At 36.8% G+C, this 24,613-nt stretch overlaps 1 protein-coding gene across 46 annotated transcripts in view; it reads left to right on the forward strand.

The window, feature by feature from the left end:
* Pbrm1 (polybromo 1) overlaps positions 1–24,613 on the forward strand; it is a 96,378-nt gene that overhangs the window by 22,457 nt on the left and 49,308 nt on the right. For 21 of the 46 annotated variants that reach the window (XM_076931355.1, XM_076931381.1, XM_076931390.1 and 18 more), the window contains 10 exons: positions 442–510; positions 1,985–2,083; positions 5,644–5,729; positions 6,396–6,491; positions 7,613–7,704; positions 12,347–12,560; positions 13,773–13,914; positions 15,778–15,875; positions 17,873–17,917; positions 22,561–22,837. In XM_076931355.1, coding sequence (XP_076787470.1) covers positions 442–510; positions 1,985–2,083; positions 5,644–5,729; positions 6,396–6,491; positions 7,613–7,704; positions 12,347–12,560; positions 13,773–13,914; positions 15,778–15,875; positions 17,873–17,917; positions 22,561–22,837 — 1,218 coding nt within the window. The remainder of the gene's footprint in view (positions 1–441; positions 511–1,984; positions 2,084–5,643; positions 5,730–6,395; positions 6,492–7,612; positions 7,705–12,346; positions 12,561–13,772; positions 13,915–15,777; positions 15,876–17,872; positions 17,918–22,560; positions 22,838–24,613) is intronic. The other 25 variants (XM_076931366.1, XM_076931370.1, XM_076931386.1 and 22 more) reach the window with 3 other exon arrangements.

Raw genomic sequence — 24,613 nt, forward strand, 5'->3', positions numbered from 1 at the left:
GTCTTCCTGTGGATCCTATTCCCCTATCTGGGCCGCCTTGTCTGGCCTCAGTGGGAAAGGATGCATCTGTAAGTGCAATCCTGCAGTGACTTGATATACAGGGGTGGGAGAAGATACCCAAAGGGAACTCCTCAGAGAAGAAGGGGAGGGGGAGTTGAAGGAGGATATGCATGAGGGGATGCTGGGAGGAGCAGGGTGACATTAGGATTTAAAATGAATAGATTTTTTTTTTTAAAAAAAGTTTAAAGCTTGCCTGAATTGCATAATGAGACCCTGTCTCTTTTCTCTGAAACAGAAAAGAAAAATCACATTCTTTTTTCTTTGAATATAACAATATGCTTTAGCAATGGATTTCATAAAGTTTCTCAATTTGCTGAAGGACAGATTGACCTTCTAACTGGGTTCTTTAGCTTATTGAATATACCTGCTTTTGTCTTCCAGCAATATCCAGACTATTATGCAATAATTAAGGAACCTATAGATCTCAAGACCATTGCTCAGAGGATACAGGTATGAAGGTGGACATCTGTAATCATGAGGTTTAGAGCAGATTGACTTGTGTGCTTTCTTAGGAGTTTTTAGCAGTAAAGTAGTACACAATTCTTTTCTTCTAGTTTTAGTCTTGTATTGTGTTTTAGGATAGGAGTATAGCTTAAGTTCAAGGTCCTAGGTTCAATTCAATCTCTTGCCGAAAAAAATGAATGGATAAATAAATATCTACATAAGTGGGACTGGCTATAGACATTTCTGATTGTGAAGGCACATTGGCAATACCCATTTATAAATAGCTTTAGGATACCTTATTATGAAAGCTGCTTAGGATATTTGAATATAAGGTTAATGAAAATAGGTACTTGTCTATGTGCTTCTTTTCTTTTTTAAATTCTCCCTGAAAACAGGCAGAATTCAAGAGTTGTAGTGAAACACTTGAGATTGTATACAATCATCTCTGTGGTAATACTGCCATTTCTACTGTTGTTTGTTAACCAGTGTTGCTTTCTGACCTGCTGCTAGACTCCTCCTTCACAGAGTAGAGATGAATTCTGGCATCCTTGACTTTAGTCACTCGAGATCTAAATTGTGAATTAGCTGGCCCATGGTTATTTTCCTATGCCTTGAAGCTAAACTGTTGGCAAAGCAACCATTTGCCAATGTTCATTCTCACGGCCCCACACATCACCACTTCCAGATAAGATGGATGTTCAGATATTGGCTTGCCTGGCAGGCTTTGCCTGGCTGTCTCAATTCTGCCTCATTTGTCTTTTCCTTGTCTATGAAGCCTGTGCCATATATACACACATACATACATACGTGTGTGTGTGTGAGTGTGTGTGTGTGTGTGTGTGTGTGTGTGTGTGTGTGTGTGCGCGCGCGCGTTACTCTTTGTCATTCTCCACTACACTTAATCTCATTTCTCTCTCCCTTAGAACTTACCCTGTTTATTTCTGAGTACCAGTCATTAGTCATGTACTTTTTAGCTGGTGCATATGTTCCTTTCTTTTTAAATTCAAAGCAACTATGTGAGTATCCTTGCATTATTTTGGACTGGGTTGAGCTTTAATGTGTAATGGCTCAGGCACATACGGCACACAGTAGAACTGGTTTTTGCACTTTGCCTCAGTGGTCTTGTAAATACACTATTGAGTCTAATGAGTGAATATCCATGTAGCACTTAGTGTTTGCCTAAATACAATTTACCTTACTTGATTTATTTTAAATTGTAAGTTGTTTTTATGAAAATAATACCAGATTCTGGTTTTTGTTTTTGTTTTTTTTTTTGCATGTCACAAAATATACCTGTAAATAATTACTAGTAATAATCTGTAAAAAGGAACTTTATAACTTTAGGTGTTGTTCACAAGTATACTTCCCAGTGATATTTTAGACTATAATGACAACCTAAATATGCTTCGTCATTTTCTTTAACGGTTATATTGACTAACTCTTACTAAGAAGAATTGCTTTATTTTGTTGTGTACTATAGAATGGAAGCTACAAGAGTATACACGCAATGGCCAAAGATATAGATCTTCTAGCAAAAAATGCCAAAACATACAATGAACCTGGGTCTCAAGTATTCAAGGTTAGTTTTGTTGTTGCAATTTTCATCAATGAGCGCAGGAACTAATGTAGGGCCAATGTTTATTATAACCTTAAATTCCATCTGTTAAAATGTAGAACTTAGTGGTTTAGTATTTACAGAGTTGTGTAGCCATTACACCAATCACTTTTCATTTCCCTACAACTTCCCAAACCGTAGACAATGTGCATCTACTTTTCTGTCTCTGCACATTTGTCTATTATGGAAATTTCATATAAATGGCATCATATAACATGGATTCCTTTTTTTGTATAGCATACTGTTATAAAATTTATGTGTACTTAGTCTTCTTTTTTTCTTCTCATTAATAGTGTATCTTATGGATGACACCATGTGTTTTTTAAGTCAGTTATTACACATTTTAGTTGTTTCCATTTTTAGCTTTTATGAACATACTATTAGGAACCTTCACATATATAAGGTTTTTTGTGGGCATACATTTTCATATTACTTGAGTGCATACTTAGGAATATGATTGCTTGGGCATACATTAACTATGTATTTATCTTACTGAGGAATTGGCAAAAATCTTCCAGAGTAACCATACTGTTTTACATTCCCACCTGCAGTCTACAAATATTGCAGTTTGCCTTCCTTGTCACCAAACACCTGCTTTTATTACAGCCATCCTACGAATGATACATCCTAGGAATAACATTCTAGGAAAGTATGTTATAGTTTTGATTTGCTTTTCTTTAATATAGTTAAGAACATTGAATATCTTTTAATGTACATAGTGGTGATTTGTGTATGATATTGTCCTCTTTGGTGAGATATCTATTTTGATACTTTGCCCATTTTTAAATTAAGTTATTTCTCTTTTTGTTGTCATTTTAATAGTTATTTATATATTGTGGATATGATATTCTTATCACTTGGTTTAAAACACATTTTCCCGTTCTCTTGTCTTTTTACTTCACAGTAATTTATTTTGATATTGTTTTATTAATTTTGAAGAATTCTGGTTTATCTACTTTTTTCTTTGTTTGCTTAGATTTTAGCTGTCATAGCAAGGAAATTATTGCCTAATCCAAGGTCAAAAATATTTCCACCTATATCTTCTTTTCTTACATTTAGATCTTGAATCTAAATTGAATTAGTCTTTGTATATGTTAAGTGCTAATCCAAATACATTATTTTACATGGGTTGTTATCCCAACACTACTTTGAAAATTATCATTTCTTTATTGAATTTTGTTAGTATCCTTATTGAAAATCAATTAACTGTAGATACAAAGCTTTATTCCTGTATTCTTGATTGTCTTCTGTTCATTTAAGCATTTAGTTTTTTGTAAGTATTTAATCCTTATACTTAAACTTAGTAAATACAAAATGAATCCTTTGAAATCTACATAATATAAAATAACTCCTTTGCAGTTGTCCCTTGGAAACTTTCTGGTCTAATAATGACTAGTTGACTGTAGAAATATCTTTGATTAATCATTGAGAGTTGAAGAAAGGGTACTTAGTCTTTTGCTAGCAAAATCATTGAATTTTCTGAATGTAGGCATAAATACTGAAAATTGATGTTGGTACTTAATATAAACTTTTATTTGCATTTATTTCTGCTGAACTTACTCCTGTGCCATATGTTTTAATTTTGTCTGGAATATCTTTTTCTTCTCTGCAGCCTCCTCTGCTTAGGAATAGTTTGGTTCTTTTCAGTGAGGATCATCTCAGTGTAGCAGGGGAAGCTCAGGCCTGGCTAGTCCACCACAGACATTCTCTGTAAATCCAGCAACACATCTGGGGTGCTTTGTTCTTCTGAATTTGATCAATGACTACAGACTCTCTATCTGAACCCTTAGTTCAGCATTACTCTCTTATTTTTAAGCACATACAGCAAAAATTCAGCACTTTTTGGGGGGGTTATTCATCTTGTGCCCCAGTATTTGGCCTGGTCATGCCTACTAGCTCCACCATCATACTGCTGGGATGGCACACATTGCTTCTTTAAAGTTACATCTTTCAGGTACTTAGTGGCTTTTCAGATATGTATATCCCCCATGGCTTGGGCAGTTTCACGGGTGTCCCCTCTCCACACCCCAAAATGTGCTATGTAAGGAAGGTAGTATCTGTAACATTGGTTTTTTTTTTTTTTTTTTTTTTTATGTGTGTGTTTTGCCTGAGTGTATTTACACCATGTACCTACCATGCCTGGGGAGTCCAGAGAGGACATTGGAACCTCTGAAACTGGAGTTACACACAGATAGTTATGATCTGCCACATGGGTGCTGGGAATCAAACCCAGGTTCTTTGGAAGCATATCCAGTGTTCTTAATTGCCAAGTCATCATCTCTTCAGCCCTTCTTGGGTGTCTCTAAAAGAAACATGAAAATCTGAGCCTCTTGGTTTGTATGATTTTTGTAGCACTTTCTCAGCCGAGAGAGTAGTAAACCATTTTCACAAGTTACCCATTTCAGGCCACTTTTCTTTTCTTTTTTCTTTTTTTTTTTTAATTTATTTTTTAAAAGAAACTTGAAATTGGGTGTATAGTGCACACCTTTAATCCCAGCACTCCAAAGGCATAGGCAGAAGGAATCTGCGACTTCAAAGCCCGTTTGGTCCCCTAGAGAATTTTGTGCTATATAGAGAATCCAGGGCTGTATAGAAAGGACCCGTGGGGGTCGGGGAGAAAGAGGGAGATCTGAGTGAGAATCGGGAATGAACTAGGAAGTCCTTAAAAATCTTAGTTTGTGAAAGGACATTTCCATACACAAAAGTGGTATGTAATACTGCTTGCTGATATAATTAAGACTTTTTTAATTCAAATTATTTTCCCTGAACTAAGTTGTTTTTATGTATTCATTTATTTTTATGAAGCAGAGTTGGAGTTTATTGAGAATAATGTTTTAATTTTATGGGAATTATTACAAAGATATATGCTTAGAAAAAGGAGAGTAAGCACCTAAAAACATAGGTCTGTGCTTTTCAACCAATAGTCAATCTGAACTAAGTCTTAAAGCAAAGGAAACATTGGATCTAATGTGATAAGCTGCTATTAATCTAAGCAAGTACATTTAAGTGTGCATTTTTTACAATTGAAGAATTACATCTTTGTTTGCATTTTAGATAATTTTTTAAAAATAGAAATCATTATATTTTGCCATTAAATCTAGTATACCCCTTAATTGCCAAAATATAAAAGAGCCAGCAGCCTTTTAAACTTGTACTGAATTAGCAATAACTTTTGAAGATAATTTGGAAGTTTCTGGGAAGATATATGGGGATGCAGGTTTATGGCTAACGAGTAGAAAACTGCTCCAAATGAAAGAATGACATGAAAGCCAGCATGAGTCAGGATATTGTTCACTCTTTTTTCCTGCACCACTTTATTTATCCTTCGATTGTTTGTTCATTTGTTTGTTTATTCACTTTGGGTATGTGTAGACCTAACCATATGGAGGTAAGAGGACAGTGTCTCTGTCCACCATATTGGTCTTAGTGATTGAACTCAGGTCAGCAGACTGGGGGAAAGTGCTTCTACCCACTGAGTCATCTTCTGAGTTTTTTTTCTAAGCAAAGTAATTTTATCTTGCTAGGATGCCAATTCGATTAAAAAAATATTTTACATGAAAAAGGCAGAAATTGAACATCATGAAATGACTAAATCAAGTCTTCGATTAAGGTAGGTTTAAGATAATCTAAGATCCTTGTGCCTATTTGCTGAACTTTTAGCTAGTAAAAGTAATACAGTAGAAAAATAAGATTAATTTATAGTTGATGTATGATTCTGAAAACAGCAAAAGAAGTATTTTTAGCTGCTTAATTGTAGCTAAAGAAAGTTATTTGAAAAGACGATGGACATATATATTGTATATTATATATAATACTATGTGTTTATGTTTGCAGTAGGACATTGAGTCAGAAGAGCTCAAGTCTCACTCTGGCTTTTCCTTCATTAGGACTATCTTTGGACAGGTCTGAGTTCTAGGATTCCATTTCCTCTTAAATGAAATGGGAGCATTGAGTGTGCTTTCAAAGCTTTCTTTCAGCTCTCATGTTTGTTTTAGTATGGTGTCTTCTGATTTTGTAGTAAACATAGCTCATGAAAATAAAAAACTAGCCCTGCACATTTCTTTAGTGTTCCCAGATCTTGACACACAACTTGCTGCATAATAGATGCTCAGAAATAGTTTATTACTTCTCTTAGCAGAAAATAGTTGTTTCTTTTTCTTTTCTTTTCTTTTTTTTTTTTTTTTTTTTTTTTTTTTGCCCACCATTCTGATTTTTAGTTAATCAATCTATGAGGGTTTTTTTTTTTATTTTATTTTTTTATTTTATCTTTGGATAGGACTGCATCAAATTTGGCTGCAGCCAAGCTGACAGGTCCTTCGCACAATAAAAGCAGCCTTGGTGAAGAAAGAAACCCCACTAGCAAGTATTACCGGTGAGAGTAAGAGGATATAGTCTGAAAGTTGATTCATGCTTATGACAATAGGCATGCTAGCCAGAAGGCTATCTTAAAGTATTGCCTTTAGGTTTTAAGGAGGACGTGTCAAGTACTTTACTTAAAAAGATTGAGGCAAGTAGTATATACCCATAATTCTAGCACTTGGAAAACTGAGGCAGGAAGATTGTGAGTTCAAGGCCAGTCTAGGTTACATAGCAAGATCCTGTCACAAAAGTAACCACAAGTAAGTTATGGTTCTATGGTAGATCTTTCCTCACCTCACAGATAACACTTAAGCATTATTAAATAGTGTTTAATGTTACAAGTAAGATGTGGTACTAAATGCTTGTTTATTCTAAATAAATATTGTGTTCATAATAGAACTTGTTACTGTAAAATACGAGTGTTTTAGAAGAGAATAATGAAATCCTTGTTTTCCATAAAATATGGAGTAAGTAATGTACTACATTTAAGTGAAAAACAGATTGAAGTAGGCTACTCCATCTCTCTGCTACAATTTTGTCTTTTTTAAAGTTTAATTTTATGTATATGAGTGTTTTGCCTGCATGTATGTCTGTGTCCCATGTGAATACAGTGCCTGAGGAGGCCAGAAGAGCGTGTCAGATCTGTTGGCAGGCACTGGAGTTTCAGATAACTGTGAGCTGCCCTTTGGGTACTAGGAATCATACTCACGTTCTCTGGACGGGCAGCCAGTATTCTTCACTGCTAAGCCATCTCTTCAGCCTCAACTTTTCTTTTTTGAGAAGAATAAAATTTTTTTTGTTTGTTTGTTTTGTTTGTTTCTTTTTCAAGACAGCGTTTCTTTGTGTAGCCCTGGCTGTCCTGGAACTCACTCTGTACACCAGGCTGGTCTCGAACTCAGATATCCGCCTGCCTCTGCCTCCCAAGCGCTGGGATTAAAGGCGTGCGCCACCACCACCCTGCATCTTATTTTTTCTTTACTCAGACTATAAGGAATATTATAAACTGAGGCAGTTAATAGGAATCTTTTCCCATTGAAAAAGTATTAGCACATTTTAACTGTTCCTATTTCATTAAGGAATGCAATGCAAATCATAACATCATTCTGTCTTCTAATTGCTTGTTTTTCTTTGTAGTAATAAAAGAGCTGTCCAAGGGGGTCGCTTATCAGCAATTACCATGGCACTTCAGTATGGCTCAGAAAGTGAAGAGGATGCTGCTTTAGCTGGTAGGCATTTTTAGATTGTGGTCCTTCTGGCTGAGGGAAATTGCAATGACTTTGGTCTTGGAATTAATTTTTTTTCTTTTTTATTTATTTTTTTATATTTTATTTACATTTCAGATACCATCCCCTTTCCCCATTTCCCCTCCCTAGAAAACCCCTATCCCATGCCCCCCTTTCCTTTTTGCTTTTATACATTTTTTAAAAATGTTAATCAAAGGCTTTATAAGTTTGGTAATGCTCAATCAGAAGTGTAACCCAATACCCAACCTAGATATATAAACTATCTTTGACTGGTGGAGACACGTGAACATCTGCCTCCATGCCCCCCTCTCTTTCTCTCTCTTTCTCTCTCTCATTACCTAGCTTTACCCTTCCTGTTAAAATAAAACTTTTCTCTCAAAATACAATTAGAGCATAGTTATTCCTAATTGTACCAGTGAGGTACAAGATAGTCCTAATACCCAGTCCATCATTTTGTTGACTAACCAGAACCTCTGTCTTCTGTCCTAACTGAAGCACTTAGTTTTGAACCTGGTTTTTTTTTTTTTTTTTTTTTGGCTTTAGAATGAATGTCAGCTGAAAACCATCCACTCAGATCTTTTCTCTCAAAGTAAATAGCCAGGATTGGCTATGAGACTATAGGTCTTCAACCCCATCAGAAATCCAGGATGACTGAGTTAACTGAAATTATGGGAAGCACTAAGCATAGCTTCTAAAACTTAGCCAATTTATAAAGACCGCTGAACACCTGGAAAGCCCCTATACTACCGAACGTTGGAGCATCAAATCTTCAGCCTTCTGGCCCAGAATCATCTGACAGACCTTAGTGATGCAGAATTATTAAGGGCTGATTACTCTGTCTAGGCAGATATAATCATATATTCTGCAAGTGTGTCCTTTTCTGGACAGTAATTTGTCTGTAGATGGAAAGAGGCAATTCTTGCCTAGTGGCTGTCACCGCACAACTGGAGTAACTCCAAGGATGCTCAATTTCTTCTTAGAATCCACGACAGGAAGCTGTCAGGAGCAGACAGGTCTCTAATCAAAATGAACATTAATATAGAAATATTTGTAATGTCAATTCTATGGACTTCTGACGTTTTGAAAACCAACTATCCATGTAAAGTAACCTGGACTGTTGTCTGTTAACTCCTCGGAATTAATTTTTTTAAGAAATATTTTTTTTGTTACATTTGATGCAATCTTGGGTAAGTAAAATTGTCAGAGGCCAGTTGCTTTGTGTTAATGAGCATAATTGGATAAATAAAGAGGAAACATGAACATAAAAGGGTAGATAAAGATATATATCAGGAAAGAGACTAGAGGGATGGCTCAACTGAGATATGGGTTCAGTTTCCACTATCCATGTGGCACCTAATAATTCTCTGTGACTCCAGTTCCAAGAGATCTGGCACCCTCTTCTGGCTTCCACAGGCACTGCATGCAGATGCTATATTTAGGTGCAGGCAAAGCACTCACACATAAAATAAAAATAACTTTATTTTTAAAGAAAATGTATCAGGCAAATAATAACCAAAAAGAAATAAATCATCAAAGAGTAAAGAGTAACTGTAGCTGTATTGGCTTCTGATAAAGTAAACTCTCAAGTACAAATATTGGCAAATAAAAGTGTTATGTCATGGTGATAAAAATTATTTCTTTGGAAAGGTGTAACAGAAGAGCTCCATGCATGTAAAACAACAACAACAAAAGTGGATGATGGATCTTTGTGGGAAACTTGAAAATACTGTCTTTGGAAGTTAAAGGGTCCCTCTCATGATTGCTAAATGAACAGGTGGTAGCTATGGAGTCATTTACTATCGTGCCAGCAGCATACTAGGCATTGAACCCAGGGCTACATTCATCCTAGACAAAGCCCCAGCACTGATACAGACTTCTTTGTGTTTTTTGTTTCCTATTATTGAAGCAAGTTACCACAATTTTACTGACTTAGAGCAACTTTTTTTTTTTTTTTTTTTTTTTTTTTGTAATTGTGGCGCTCAGGTATCTAAAGTCAAAGTGGTAAGTAGGTTGCTTAGATATAGGAAAAGCGATTACTTGATTTCTCTGGCTTCTAGAGATCACCTGTATCCCTTGGCTCATTGTCCCTTCTTCCAAGTTCAAATTATAGCCTTGGTTTATTATCCTTTCTTCCTGACTCTTTCATTATAGTGTCCTTGTCATTCTTTTTCCTTTTTTAAGATTTATTGATTTTACGTTCATGAGTATACTGTCACTGTCTTCAGACACACCAGAAGAGGGCATCAGATCTTATTACAGATGGTTGTGAGCCACCATGTAGTTGCTGGGAATTGAACTCAGGACCTTTGGAAGAGCAGTCAGTGGTCTTCATTGCTGAGCCATCTCTGGCCCTGCATCCTTGTCATTATTTTTAAGTGCCTACTTAATCCACTTTCATCTTCTGAAGTCAAGATTGTTATTAACATTTGCAAAGTTCTTTTTTAATTTTGAATAGGTAACATTCACAGGTTCTGTGGATTAGAACATTGATATGTTCTAGTGCTTATTACACAACTTGCCATATGTATTTCTTCCAAGTTCACATTTATCAAAATTGACTTTATATACTGAGCTTAAAATCAATTTTGGTAAATTTGAATGTTTCAGAATTATACACCATATCTTTCTGATAATATAAGAAAGATACCAACTAATAAAAAGTTTACAAATCTTACTGTGGACCAGGCATGTAGCTCGGTTGTTAAGAATACTTGCCATACATGCATAAAACCCTGGTTTTGATCCCCAGTACCTCATAAAACCAGTTGTGGTGGTACATGTTATTTGAGCACTCTGAATGTACAAGCAGAAGGATCAGGAAGTTAAGATGATCCTCAGCTTTGAAAGAAACCCTTTTCTAGACTCTTCAGACACCTACACATACACACACACACACACACACGTGTGTGTGTGTGTGTGTGTGTGTGTGTGTGTGTGTGTGTGTGTGTACAGGTAAATAGATCTTTAGAGAAATGAGCAACTTGGGTTTATATTTCTATAAAAACCACTATTTGTTGTGTTCTGGTATTTTTATGACTTAGCTTCAACCTGAACATTTCCTCATTATGGAATTGTTCCTCTGATGTTATAGATGAATAGAGCAAAGTCAGACTTAAGGCTGAAGTATGTCTGAGAATGTCAACCCAATCTAAATTTATACTGTGGTAAGCGTGTTGGTCTTTTATTTTTTCTAACAAGACAATAAAATTATAAATATTTTGGTTTAGCTCACTTTTGGAAGTTCTAGTCTATGATCAATCAGACCTGTTTCTCCTAGTCTTGTGTCAAGGCAGTATTTGTTATACAACTAGGGGCTCTGGTAGAGCAAAGCCTTTTACTTGTGTTGGGGAAGTGAAATGACAAAAGAAGCAGGTCTTAGTACCTCCTCAGATGCAGCACCGTCTCCCACTTCACACCTGGGACACCAGTAATCCACATGTTTAGTTTCTCCCACCTCAATAGTGCACTCTTAGGAAGAAGCTTTTTAACACATGGGTCTTTCAGTTAGGGTGTGATTACAGATCCTGATTGTACACTGAACCCCATGCTTTTGTTTTAGTTCTGAGATCTCTGAATAACTACTTGTTTCTTTTTGCTAAACATAGCAGAAATCTGAAGAAAACATGTTTTAAAAATAAGCTAATTTTCAGTCTTTTAACTGAGTGTAACTTTTTGTTTGTTTGTTTTGGGGGGCGTGGTTTGTTTTTGTTGTCGTTGTTTCAATTCTTTGAGACAGGGTTTCTCTGTGAAGCCCTGGCTGTCCTAGAACTCATTCTGTAGACCAAGCTGTCCTCAAACTCAGAAATCCCCCTGCTTCTGCCTCCCAAGTGTTGGGATTAAAGGCGTGCGCCACCACTGCTGGCAAGTGTAAGTTTTGAATTTAATATTTCTAGATATTTTTCTACTACATTCAATTATACTAAATATGTTTTAGATTTTTTTTTTAATTTATGTGTCCGTGCGAATGTATAGTGAGTGTATGCTATGTATATGAAAGAAACTAGAAATCAGAGCCTCTGGAGTTGTAATAAAGATTATCAGGTGTCCAATGTGGGTTCTAGGAAACGAATTTACATTCTCTGGAACAGCAGCAAGCATTCTTAACTGAGCTGTCTTTCTAGTACCTACTCTAATCATGTTTAACATTATCTTTAAGGAAAATTAGAGATGTTTTAAAATCATTTTCAATGCTGTGCTTAGTGGTGCATGCCTATAATTCTAGCACTTAGGAGGTAGATGCTTTTCCTATAAATTGGAAGCCAACCAAGTCTATACAGTGAAACCATTTTCAAAAAAAAAAAAAAACTAATTAAATAAATAAGTAAAGATTGTTTTTAGCTGAGCATGACTAAGCTTGCTTGTAATTCCAGCACCCAAAAGACTAAAGCAGGATGGTTTCTGAGACTTATAGATTAGCTTGGGCCATAGTGTAGGACCCATTTATTATAAGCAAACAAATTGAAACAGAACTTTAAAGTATTGGTTCTGATGTGGGCACCAGGCACCTATGCATGTATGGAGGCAAAATAATCATACACATAAAATATCTTTTTAAGAATCATTAAAATTAAATGTTGATTGTTTTTTCTTTATTCCCCTAGTAAATTTGTTTTTGTCTTCTCAGCTGCACGCTATGAAGAAGGGGAATCTGAAGCAGAGAGCATCACTTCCTTTATGGACGTTTCAAATCCTTTTCATCAGCTCTACGACACAGTTAGGAGCTGTCGGAATAACCAAGGGCAGCTAATAGCTGAACCTTTTTTCCATTTGCCTTCAAAGAAAAAATACCCAGATTATTATCAGCAAATTAAAATGCCTATATCACTTCAACAGATCAGGTAAGACTGTTTCTACACTACTTAGTATAGATACGTCTTCTTGTAGTTGAGGCTGTAGCTTCCGGAAATAGATAGGGACATGAACTGGTATAAAATAATTGTTTTCCTCAATATTTAAATATCTGTCTTATAACTGAGTAAAGTAAAACCAAACAAAAAATTCTTCATGGTTTCACTATCACTTATTGATATTTACTTAATTAACTTTTTTAAAAAACAGTCTTGTAGTATAATCGTGGCTGCCTTCAGAGCCCTCCTGACCAGCATACAGAAAATCAGTTTACTTGCCTTACTAAAATGATGCAGAAATGAAGGCTAACATGCTTACTGTGTGTATCGTCCTGTGTAATAAGTCACTTGTGAGATGTTGTGCACTTAAAATGTGATGATTGCAAATAAGAAACTTGATTTTAAATTTCATTTGATGTTAATGCCTGTGTGATCCAGCATGGTCCTAGTAATATTTGTTAGCACAGGGAGGGAGGTGGATGCCTCCCCAAACAGCATAGAGAAGACAGTGTGAGTTGTCAAGTGCTCACTTAGTGTGCCTTTGGGTTCAGTCTCCAGCCCCACTAAAGAAAACAAAAGAAAAGAAAAGAAAAAAAAGTTAGAGCCAACAGAGACTCTACTTTGTACAAAGAGTATCAAGCCCATCTGAGAGCTGATGGTTAGTAATAGTGTCTAAAATTTGTGCTATTTCTTTATAAATGACTGCACTGGAAGAAAGTCATTAATAGACCCTGACCGATCTTCCTATTGAGAGCTCCAGCATGAGAGCCACCTTCACTGTTGCATGTCTCCTATGGAGGCAAATACGTTATACTGAATGCTTTTTTAGGATCTTAGCATTAGTAACCGGTGTGAACTAGAATGGACTTATTTTCGGAAATCAGTGATTCTTTATCAAGATCATCTAAAATCTCTCTTAATTTTTGTTTCTCAGGGTTTTTTCACTGGAAGTTTTCCTAGTGTATTTGTTTTCATAGTTGATTAGTAGGGCCTGTAATTTATTTGGATTTTCAGATAAACTGTGACATTATCCAAATTTAATAGTGTTTTAGACCTTACTTTTGAACATGGAAGCCTATTACACGTGGCTAAAAAAGACATGTGGTGCATGTGGAGTTTTTTTTTTTTTAAGTTGGACTTTCAGGAAGAATAGTTGATAATTTTTATTATAAGAACTTATAATCATTTATTTGTCTTTCACAGAACAAAGCTAAAGAACCAAGAATATGAAACTTTAGATCATTTGGAGTGTGACCTGAATTTAATGTTTGAAAATGCCAAACGCTATAATGTTCCCAACTCAGCCATCTATAAACGAGTTCTGAAATTGCAGCAAGTCATGCAGGTGTGTTCATGTATTTGCTGTGTGTCCCCGTCTCCATCCTAGAAATAGTACGACTTGTCAGAGCCCTGTGGAGGAGAAATAATATTTTAAATACCATAAGTATTGAGGTAGAGGAAGCAAGGATTTGGCTCTGTGGGAAGAGCCAGTTTCAGGATTCTCAGGAAGTTACCCTTCAATTCCAGATGGTAATTGTGCTGTCTGTAGTGGTCCCAGCACTTAGAAGGAGGAAGAAACCAAAGGACCCTGGTTTTCCAGCCAGGTTGTGCTGTATAACAAGGCCCTGTAACCACCACCATCTCTCTCTCCTATTTCTCTCTCTATCTCTCTCTTTCTCCTTTCTCTCTCACACACAGAGGCATGCACACACACAACACAGAGACAGAGAGAGAGAGAGAGAGAATATAAAATAATGAATGAATATTCTTTGACAAAGAACATCTGAAAACGAATTGAGCATTGTATTATCCAAGACTTTGTCAGATCTCTCACAGAATAACTTGGAGAGAACTAGATGCTATTGGGTCAGGGATTTTTAGGACAAAATGGTAGGTATAAAAGACAGAGTAACCCAAGCCAGGTGGTGCTGCTGCATGCCTTTAATCCCAGCACTCAGGACACAGAGGTAAGCAATCTCTGATTAACCTATAGAGTTAGCAGCCAGGGCTGCTCAGAAAAAAACTTGTCTTGAGAAACCAAAAAAAGTGAGTAGTGATGGCATATTCATTTAATCCCAGGAGGCAGAGGTAGAGAGGCAGAGAGAGAGGAAGGGGGCAGAGGGGCAGAGGGGCAGGGGGGCAGAGGGGCAGAGAGGCAGAGAGGCGAGGCAGAGGAGAGGTGGAGAGGCAGAGAGAGGGGCAGAGGGGCAGAGAGGCGAGAGGCAGAGGAGAGGCAGAGAGAGGGGCAGAGGGGCAGAGAGGCGAGGCAGAGGAGAGGCAGAGAGGCAGAGGCAGAGAGAGAGGCAGGCAGAGAGAGGCAGAGAGGCAGGCAGAGGGAGAGGCAGAGAGAGAGGCAGAGAGAGAGGCAAGAGGCAGGAGACAGAGAGGCAGAGGCAGTTGCAGGAGCAGGCAGATTTCTAAATTCAAGGGCAGCCTAGTCTACAGAGTGAGTTCCAAGACAGCCAGGGCTAAACAGAGAAACCCTGTCTTGAAAAACGGGGTGAGGCTGGGGAGGTGGGTGGAAGAAATACAGATTAACTCTATCTTACATGTGGGCTTTTGGTCTTTGTTGGGTTTTATTTGCCTTTTTAATTTATGTGGTAGCAGGGACTTGGTCAGAATAAAATTTGTGAGTCCAGTAAATCAAACTCAGTTCATCAGGCTTGGTGCCAAATACCTTTATCCACTGAGCCTTTTTGCTGGAGTATTTCTGGAAGCAAGAATAATCTTGAACCAATAAGAAACAGGCATTTTAAAATCAAAAATAGTCTTTATTTACTTTTTTATCATAGTAGATCTAAATTTTCACCTCTCAGTTTTTGAACTTTTTTTTTTTATTTGCTATAGTACTCCTTAGAAGTCCCCTCCAAGTTAGCTTAACTTAAGCATGGCCTGCAGGGCAAGCCAACCCCACAGCTTTCTCAGAGCTTTTAACTATACCATGCCATGGACAATCATCGGTGCTCCTATGTAGCATTGATTTATAATTTTTTTATTTTCTAGTCTAATTTCATCTACTTTTCTGTCATGCAGGCTGTTAAATTAGGTTATTTAAAATGTTTGAAAACTGTTGAGTTTTTTTTTTTTTTTTACCCTGCATGAGGTTGTACCTCTGAATGAATGTGATCTGCCTGGCTCTTCAACATTCATATATTCATAGGAATGCCTTACAGAATGAGGCTCACTCCTGGCATCTGCTTTATTTCAGGCAAAGAAGAAAGAGCTTGCCAGGAGAGATGACATTGAGGATGGAGACAGCATGATCTCCTCAGCTACTTCTGATACTGGTAGTGCCAAAAGGAAAAGGTACATGTTCTTCTCACATCTGCAGCCAGCTCATTTCTATTTATTTTATTTTAGATAAATTCAGAAAAAAATGTAAACTATGCAGTATGAATTCTTTTAAAAGCTTTAAATATTTGATAATATGTCTTTTTCAATTCATTTGTAAGTTGGATAGATGGTTTTTTCTTTTTTCTAAGTACCATATTGCTTTTAGATGACAGAAAAATAACATGTAACTGGGGAAATATTCTTTTCACTGTCCAGATCTCTTTTTTAAGGTGGTGTTTTGAAAGTGCCATTTAAATCTTAGATAGTTGTTTCATAGTGAATTGCAGAAATGGAATAGTAATTAAGAAAGGTATGGACTAAGTCAGTGCTGCTGCTGCAATGAAGTAAGTCCCTGCTCTGATCCTTGCTTCTCCTTAGTAATGTGGTCTTTCCTCACAGTGCTGAGACTATCAGATCATAACTACTTATAGGCAATAAAATGTTAAGCTGATTATTTGGGTTTTTTTTTTTTTTTTCTTTCTAACCATCTTCTCAACGTCCCTAATTCTTTTCTTCCCCTCGCTGGTTTTAAGGAGGAAAACCTCACTGTGAGATTCTAAAGCTAGGCTCTTAATAAGGAAGCATGCAAGACCATCTCTTGGAATTTCTTTGGCCCGATCATTATGGAACATCATTTTCTCGTTGAAGATTAACTGTTTTACATTCTTTGTAGCAGCAGTCAGTCTGGAAGGATCCCTTGAAGAAGGAATAAGCTAATCATTGATAGCAGGGCTTGACAGACTTAGAATTGAATCAAGAAGTCAATTCATTTTTTGACTTATTTCTGTGCTTACATTCAAAGAGCCACTAAAATCAGAAGGCTTTGAAATATGATTCAGGAGAAAAGCTGCCCTGTCTTTCCCTCTTAAACTGCAGTTGGGAAACAGTTATTAACTTGGAAAGTAACTGCAAAGCTGTGTGGTATTAGCTGAATTGGTTGATGTACCCTGAGCTGCAAATCTCCTCCATTACTAGACTGTGGATTTTATCCTTCCAAGTTCTTAATTCCTTGTTATACTAGGGACAACGGAGGAAAAATGTGAAACCAGATCAGAGACATCAACTCAAGAACACCTTTGAGTATAATTATATAATTCTCTTCAACATCACCTGTGTTTTCCAGATCAGTCACCAATCAAAGATAGAAACTTCTCAGGCAAAAGAAGGTAATGGAGGCAAAAGTGATGGTGCAGTTAGTACCAGCATTGGATAAGTGTTAGGAAGCAGTTTCAAGGAAGCATTAATCTATGCTAGATACTTAAAAATTACGTATCTCTGTGGCCTGTAGTTTGTGGGATATTCCAAGTAGATGAAGTTATTTCCCTTCAACCTTCCATAAAAAGAAAACTAAGCTATATTTTATTAAAATTATTAAATCATATTTCAAACAAAAGTCTCCTTATGAGTAGGATTTCTAGGGAATCGTTCACATTCCCTAATTCACTTAATAAAGTGAAAAAAGTAGCAGAACCATAAATTATCTATCAAAACAGTAATAATAATAAAAAATATGTATCCCAGGATTAGGCTGCAAGCATGTGTAAATATGAAAAGACAGAGACCAAGGTCCTATTGGTCAGTAACCAAGTGATGAGTCTTTTAACGAAGGTTAATAAGTGGGTCTCTAAAGAAGGCAAGCAAACTGAGCTTGGTTGGAGATGTCAGAACCAGGTTTCTACTTCCAAGTAATATGGATAATTCTGTTTTTGCTTTAAAAAAAAAAAATACTGAAAAGTCTTAAGAAAAATGGGTTTCAGGTATATATTCTCTTCATTTTGGGAAGGCATCCTTTCTTCCTACCCAAACATCTGCTTTCAGTTTCTGTGTTGAAATGTTTCAAGTGTTAATGATCTTTTATCTTTTGGACCAAATAATCTTCTTTTTCTCAATCATATTTGGCTTATGCATGACCCTCCAATGTTGCTTGTTTTATTTCTCTTCACATGTACTGTTTGTTTCTGCTTTCCCAGGAATACTCATGACAGTGAGATGTTGGGTCTCAGGAGGCTATCCAGGTGTGCAGATCTTTTTTATGCATAAACATACTTTTAATATTGTAATTCTTCTGTGACATGGTCAGTACTGACAGTATGAAAAGAAAAACCTTATGCATGTTAAACAAGTGTTTTGCGTGCTAGTATATTTCATGAGTAGAGAAAACAATACAGTTTAGAAGTCTAGTTAGTATGTCAAAATTAGCCTCCGTATGTTCAGTACTACCTTTATTGTTGCTGACTTTCCTTTCCAGGGGCAAATGGCCCCCTCACTTACCATTGTGGCTATGCATCTTCAAAAGGTAGAGGTTGGCATTGCCAGTGATATGGGCTGGCGGGCACTGATAGCATCTCAAGAGTCTTTTTGACTGGGAGGGTGGAGAGGTTAGCATCAACATTGTCAATCCAAACAATCAGTGCCTGTAGGTACTTGTGCTTTGTTCTGGGCTAGTGTTTCTTGTCATTTTCTTAGTCTTTGACCCTGTCTACATCTTACTTCTTAAAGCATCCATTTCTTTAAGACATCTTTTGTATGTTACTTAAGTATTTCAGTACAACCTATAAGTTGCCATGTTACAATGCTGAATGATAATTGTGGGCTTTTTGTTGTTGTTTTTAAGATGTATTTTTATTTTCTGTGTGTGGGTGTTCTGCCCATGTGCATGTGCGCAATCATGTGTATGTGGTGCCAACAGAGGTCAGAAGAGGGCGTCAGGTCATCTGAGAGTGGAGTTAGAAGCATCCATCCATCAATGCAGCAGCTCAGTCCCATAACCACAGCATCCAAGAGGCTCAGGGAGGAGGGCACTACCTATTTTGTTTGTTTTGTTCTGTTTTTTAAAAAGATGAGGGATTCAGAACAAAGTCTCTTTTTACTCATAATCATTATATAAATTAGAAAAGACACTCATTTTTTTTTTTTTTAGTTTCATCTTCATGTGTTGGAAATTTGTTCTACTATCCTGTTACTCCTAGTACAGGATCTTTTATGTCCAGTCACCTCTAAAATTATCTTTATTACAATAATGTATATGATTTGGCTTGGAATCCCTTTATGTACACAATGATGAATACTCTTGATTTTGAGTCCCTTAAGATTTATTTTAATTGGGTATTGGGGCTTATACTTATAATCTCATCACTTGAGAAGCAGAGCAGAATTCTGAGTCTAGCCTAAGCTGCATAGCATGAGATTTTATCAGAAAAATAGCAAGTATTTTAGCCAGGCCTGTAGTAAACAGATGTGTACAATCCTGGCAGTTCTGGGACAGCAAGTTCTAGAATTCTCGCCAGGCTCATATTATGAGACCTTATCTTGGGAAGGAAAAAAAAAAAAAAAAACCAAGATGAGTTTACTTTAATATGTTACAAAGTACTGATTCTCAAAGAATGTTTATACTGGTTAAAATGTATACAACCTATTTTTATGTACGTTTTCAAAAGCAGAAGTTACCTAAATATTAGTAGTTAATAGCCAAGTGACATTGGAGATGGACAGAAAGGGAGCTGGAGAGCTGACTCTGGTGGCTAAAAAAACTTGATGATATTCTGGAGGACCCAAGTTTGATTACAGAACCTACATCAGATAGCTCACAGCTGCCTATAACTCCCAGTCCAAGGGATCCAAAGCTGTCTTCTGGCCTCCATGGGTACCTAAACATATGTGGCATACAGTCACACACACACACATATATCCCTAAACGCACACAAATAAAGATAATAAAGAAGAAAATGACTAGAAATTCAGCGTAGGGAGAGCTGCAGTTTCTTTCTACACATTTATAATAGAGAATTTATCTCATTCCATAAAGTACATGAAGCTTTCAGAAGTCATCTATGTAATAAGGTTCACTGTACATATTGGAAAGCAGTAAACGTAGCAGCCACTAAAGTTAATACGTGTATGGAAAGTTACCTTTGAAAATTTCTGAACTAGTGGTTCTCAGTCTCAAAGGCAATGTGTAGCAATTTAAAAAACTGAAAATGAAATGCAACTGGATTTGTTCAAGGAAGGTCTTGTGTGACCCTAGTAATAGCTTTGTTTACCTTTGTCTTAACAGTTTTACTGCTGTGAACAGACACCTTGACATACAGACAACATTTAATTGGGGCTGGCTTACAGATTTCAGAGGTTCAGTCCATTATCATCAAGGCAGCAGCATGGCAGCGTGCAGACAGGCACGGTATAGGAGGTGCTGAGAATTCTGTATCTTGTTCCAAAGACAAACAGGAGACTGACTGCCAGGCAGCTAGGAATAGGGTATTAAAGCCCATGCCTATAGTGAAGCACCTATTCCAACAAAGCCACACCTTCTAATAGTGCTTCTCCCTGGGTCAAGCATCACCGCCTCTGAGGCTGCAAACCAATTATATGTTATTTATGATATAAGTAAAGAAAGAAAACTACAGCTACTAGATTAGAACAGGTTTGTTTATTTGTTTGTTTGTTTGTTTTTTATGTAGAGGAGGATTCAGTTTTTGGATATGACCCATTTGTAGCTGCTAAGTGTTAGGATTATTGGCATTGAGAATGGACCATTTACTATTCTTTTACTTGATATAAAAACTGTCTTTTAAAATCTCATTAAAGTCTGCCACAGATTCAGTCCCAAATAAGAGTATAGTTTCATACAAAAAAGTCTCTGCTGAATCCTGGAAGAGAATGAGGTTAATCTCCAGGTTCCGGTATGGCTTTTGATGGAAGGATTCTGCTTCTTAGAACTTCTGGAATGAGGAACTGATTTCTTTCTGTATTAACTAATGAGTGCTTTTAAGCCTAGCATTAAAAACTGAATTCTTGCATCTTCTAAAGTCAAGCTCTGCATATGAGACATTTCTAAACAAGCTGTATTTGACTTGGTTTTAAGGATGACTTCTGTTTCTTTTGATTCAAGTCCCGAAATTTCTTCTCAGTCTCTGAAAGTGAAAGTTGTCTTACCTCTGTGTGGAGCTCTGTCATTTTGGAGCTTTGTCTTTATTATTAGTATCTATTGGCTACAGACTGACCTAGAAATCAAGAGCACCTTTTCTCATCATCGCTCCATATTGTTTCTTAGAGGAAATAAATACTGTCCACTAGATGAGCCACCTCTTAGGTTAACTTAACTATTTAACTATTTGATGCAGGATATAAAAGAACTGAAGGAGAAATTGGCAGAATGATCATAGGGCCACAATGGAGAAAGGGAGTCAGAGTGAAGATGTCATAGTGAGATGAGCCCAATCCTTTTCTTTTTCTCTCCTACTTAGGCTACTTTCAGTTTGTCATGAGCTCCATCATGTTAGATAGACATTTCTGAGACACTTAAGGGTGTCTGGGTTTTCAGTTGCTGATTATACTGCACATTAACACAGATGCATACATGATCTTTCTGTCCCCTCCCCCCTTTCCCTTTTCTCCAACCCGACCTCCATCTCATGTAGCCCAAACTTACCTAAACTTGCTATGAATCCAAAGATGACCTTGAAATCCTGATCCTCTTGCTTCCACCTCCTAAGAGTTAGAATTCCAATATGCACTACTATGCCTGGCTTCTATTTCTGGTTTTTAAAAACCTGTCTTAAATTGAGACAATGTTTCATGACCCAGGAGAGTGAGAGGCTAGGCTAAGAAACCCATAGCCATGTAATTTTCTTCAAGAGTGAACTTTCTTCCCTTATAAGATAGAAAACAACTAAAAATATTTACCTCTGTCTACTATGTTGTAGGATCTTAGCCATTTTTTATAGACTAGAAACTAAATCTTAAGTTATTTCCTTTTTTATATACTGACCACTTGGAGACTGCTGGGTAGTCTAGCAAGAATTTACCAGTATCCTGAAGACACAAAAAATTGAGTAAAAGTCAAACTCTTTCAACGATTTACTGAGCCATTTTCCTTGAATTTTAGCCTTTCTGAGCTCATTTTCTCAACAATTAAGTAAGGCAATCATCTTCAGCCCCTTCTGAACTCTGGTGTTAATATTCTTTGTTCTGTACCATTCATATCAGTTTCTCAGGCTCTTATCTTGATTGTGGACTCTGGGGGAAAAAAGCAGGTATATACACTAAGCACTCCAAATTTAGAACTTAGATGACCCACAACCTACTTTAGGCTATTTTGGATTAGACAGGAATGCTGGGAGATTTGTACCTCCTATGGAGACAGTAGTTTGCAGAGGTTTTTTGTTTTGCTTTGTTTTGTTTTTTATCCTTGGCAGCCAGGATATTCTATTTAGGAATAGCTATCTTAAGAGATAAAACACTGTTAGGTTGTTTTGTTTTGTCTGTGTTTAGAAATGGAATGGCTATTTTATTGCATTCTTTGTCTCAAAATGAAAAAATGCATTTCATGTAGTTATTGAATTTCATTTTCTTATGTTATCACACAATATCTTTTCCTCAACATTACATTTCAAGAGCTATTCTAAACAGGTTTGTCACTGGTTGCTCCTACCAGGATCACTGTTTTAATCATTTTGTAAATTTTCTTAATATTCTCTTATACCTTTCCAGCGTGCTTACTCTGTTTATGGCACATCTAATCAATATATTGTAATCATTATGAAGTACCTGCCCACCAAAAAAAAAAAAAAAAATGTTTTTTTTTCTAATTTATGCTCACCTTTGGATAAAGAAAACTGACCTTGTTTTTTTTTCCCTTTTCTAACTTCCCCCTCAACAGTAAAAAGAACATAAGAAAACAGCGAATGAAAATTTTATTCAATGTTGTTCTTGAAGCTCGAGAGCCAGGTTCAGGCAGAAGACTTTGTGATCTATTTATGGTTAAGCCATCCAAGAAAGACTATCCTGATTATTATAAAATCATCTTAGAGCCAATGGACCTGAAAATAATTGAGCATAACATCAGAAATGACAAATATGCAGGTGAAGAAGGAATGATGGAAGACATGAAACTCATGTTCCGCAATGCTAGGCACTACAATGAAGAGGGCTCCCAGGTAAGGAGGGACTCCTAGAGTGTGAAAGATGAGAGCTAGATTCTCTCTCTGTCTCTGTGTATATGTGTGTCATACAAGTAAGTGAATCTGCTAGAGTGTGTGTGTGGGGGGGGTGCGTGTGTGGCATGCAAGTGAATCTGCAGGTGTCCATGTCCTTGTAAGTGCATGGGAAGCTAAAGGAAAGGGTATCTGATATCTTCCTCCATCATTCTCTGTCTTATCTCACTGACTGTCAGCTAGGCTGGCAGGCCAGCAAGCCCTCAAAATCCTTTTCCCCAGTGTTACAGTTTTAGGCATGTGCAGTGGTACCTAGCTTTTTACATAGGGATCATCTTCTCAGTCCTTTTTTATATTTCAAGACAGAGTATCTCATTGTCCAGGCTGGCCTTGGTCTTGTCATCCTCTAGTCTCTGCTTCTTCAGCATTTTCATTTGCCATGCACTACCACAACCAGCCACCTCTTCTTGACTCAGTTATATTTGGGGACTGTGTTAATATTTTGTCATTCTTGATTGCTTAAAAATGGAAGACAGTATATTTTAAAGAGTAACAGTTCATATTTTAAAAAGATTATTTACTGGGCTGAAGGAAGAGATGGCTCAGAGATTGAGAGCACTGTCTGTTCTTCCAGAGGTCCTGAGTCCAATTCCCAGCAACCATATGGTAGTTCACAATCATCTAAGATGAGATATGGTGGCCTCCTGTGGCCTACAGGCATACATGCTGGCAGAATATATATCATATATATCTATAATAAATAAATAAATAAATCTTTTTTAAAATAGATGGTCCCCAAGTAAGGATACTTGATCTACAGACATACAGATTTGAGTCAAATTCTCCTAGCAGCTATGTAAGCTAAGCAGCACTGTACATTGCTATAACTTAGTACTGGGGAAGAAACCAGAGGATCCTGAGTACTTGCTTGCCAGCCACATCAGCTAAAAGTCAGTGAGATAAGACAGCATGATTGAGGAAGATACTGGATACTTTCCTTTGGTTTCCCATGCACTTATATGACACCTAAATTTTAATCCTGCTCTGTGTTGGGGAGACAGTTTCGTATGTAAAGTACTTGCTATGCATACATGAGGACCTAAGTTCAAGTCCCCAGCACCCAATGTAGAAAGCCAGATATAGCAGCGCATACCTGTAGTACATACCAGTGCAAGGGAGCTAAGATCAGAGAATCCCTGGGACTATAAGTTGGTTTAGCCAAATTAATGGGTTCCAGGTTCATTGAGAAGATCCTATCTCCAAAAAAAAAAGTGATCAGACAACATCAACTCTGGCCTGCATACACAAATACATACCACACACAAGTAAAATAAAGAGCTGGGTGTAATTATGCATGGTCTAGTCCCAACAACTTGGGAGGCAGAGACAGGTGGCTCTCTGAATTTAAGATGAGTTTGGTCTTCATTGTGAGTTCTAGTCCTACCAGGGCTATGTATGACTCAGTCTCAAAAAACCAAAATGATGATGGCAACAAAAAGATGAATGTTTTAAATGCCTCCTGCTTTGCCAGAGTCTGTGTAAGGAAATTTTCCTTATGTATACTTTAGAAATAATAGTGATAGTACTTACTCTGGAGTTTTATAGGATAGTAAAGAGATATAAAATAAATAACTGAGTTTTGGGAACAATACTTAATACTGAATATGTACTCCAAGAAAAGTCAATACATTAAAATGTTCATCTTTTTATTATTTATTTTTAAGGATTTTTAAAAGATTTTGTTTTATTACACGAGTATTTTGCCTATATGTATGTTTG

The sequence above is a fragment of the Arvicanthis niloticus genome, chromosome 3 (assembly GCF_011762505.2).
Source record: "Arvicanthis niloticus isolate mArvNil1 chromosome 3, mArvNil1.pat.X, whole genome shotgun sequence".
NCBI classification, from domain to species: domain Eukaryota; kingdom Metazoa; phylum Chordata; class Mammalia; order Rodentia; family Muridae; genus Arvicanthis; species Arvicanthis niloticus.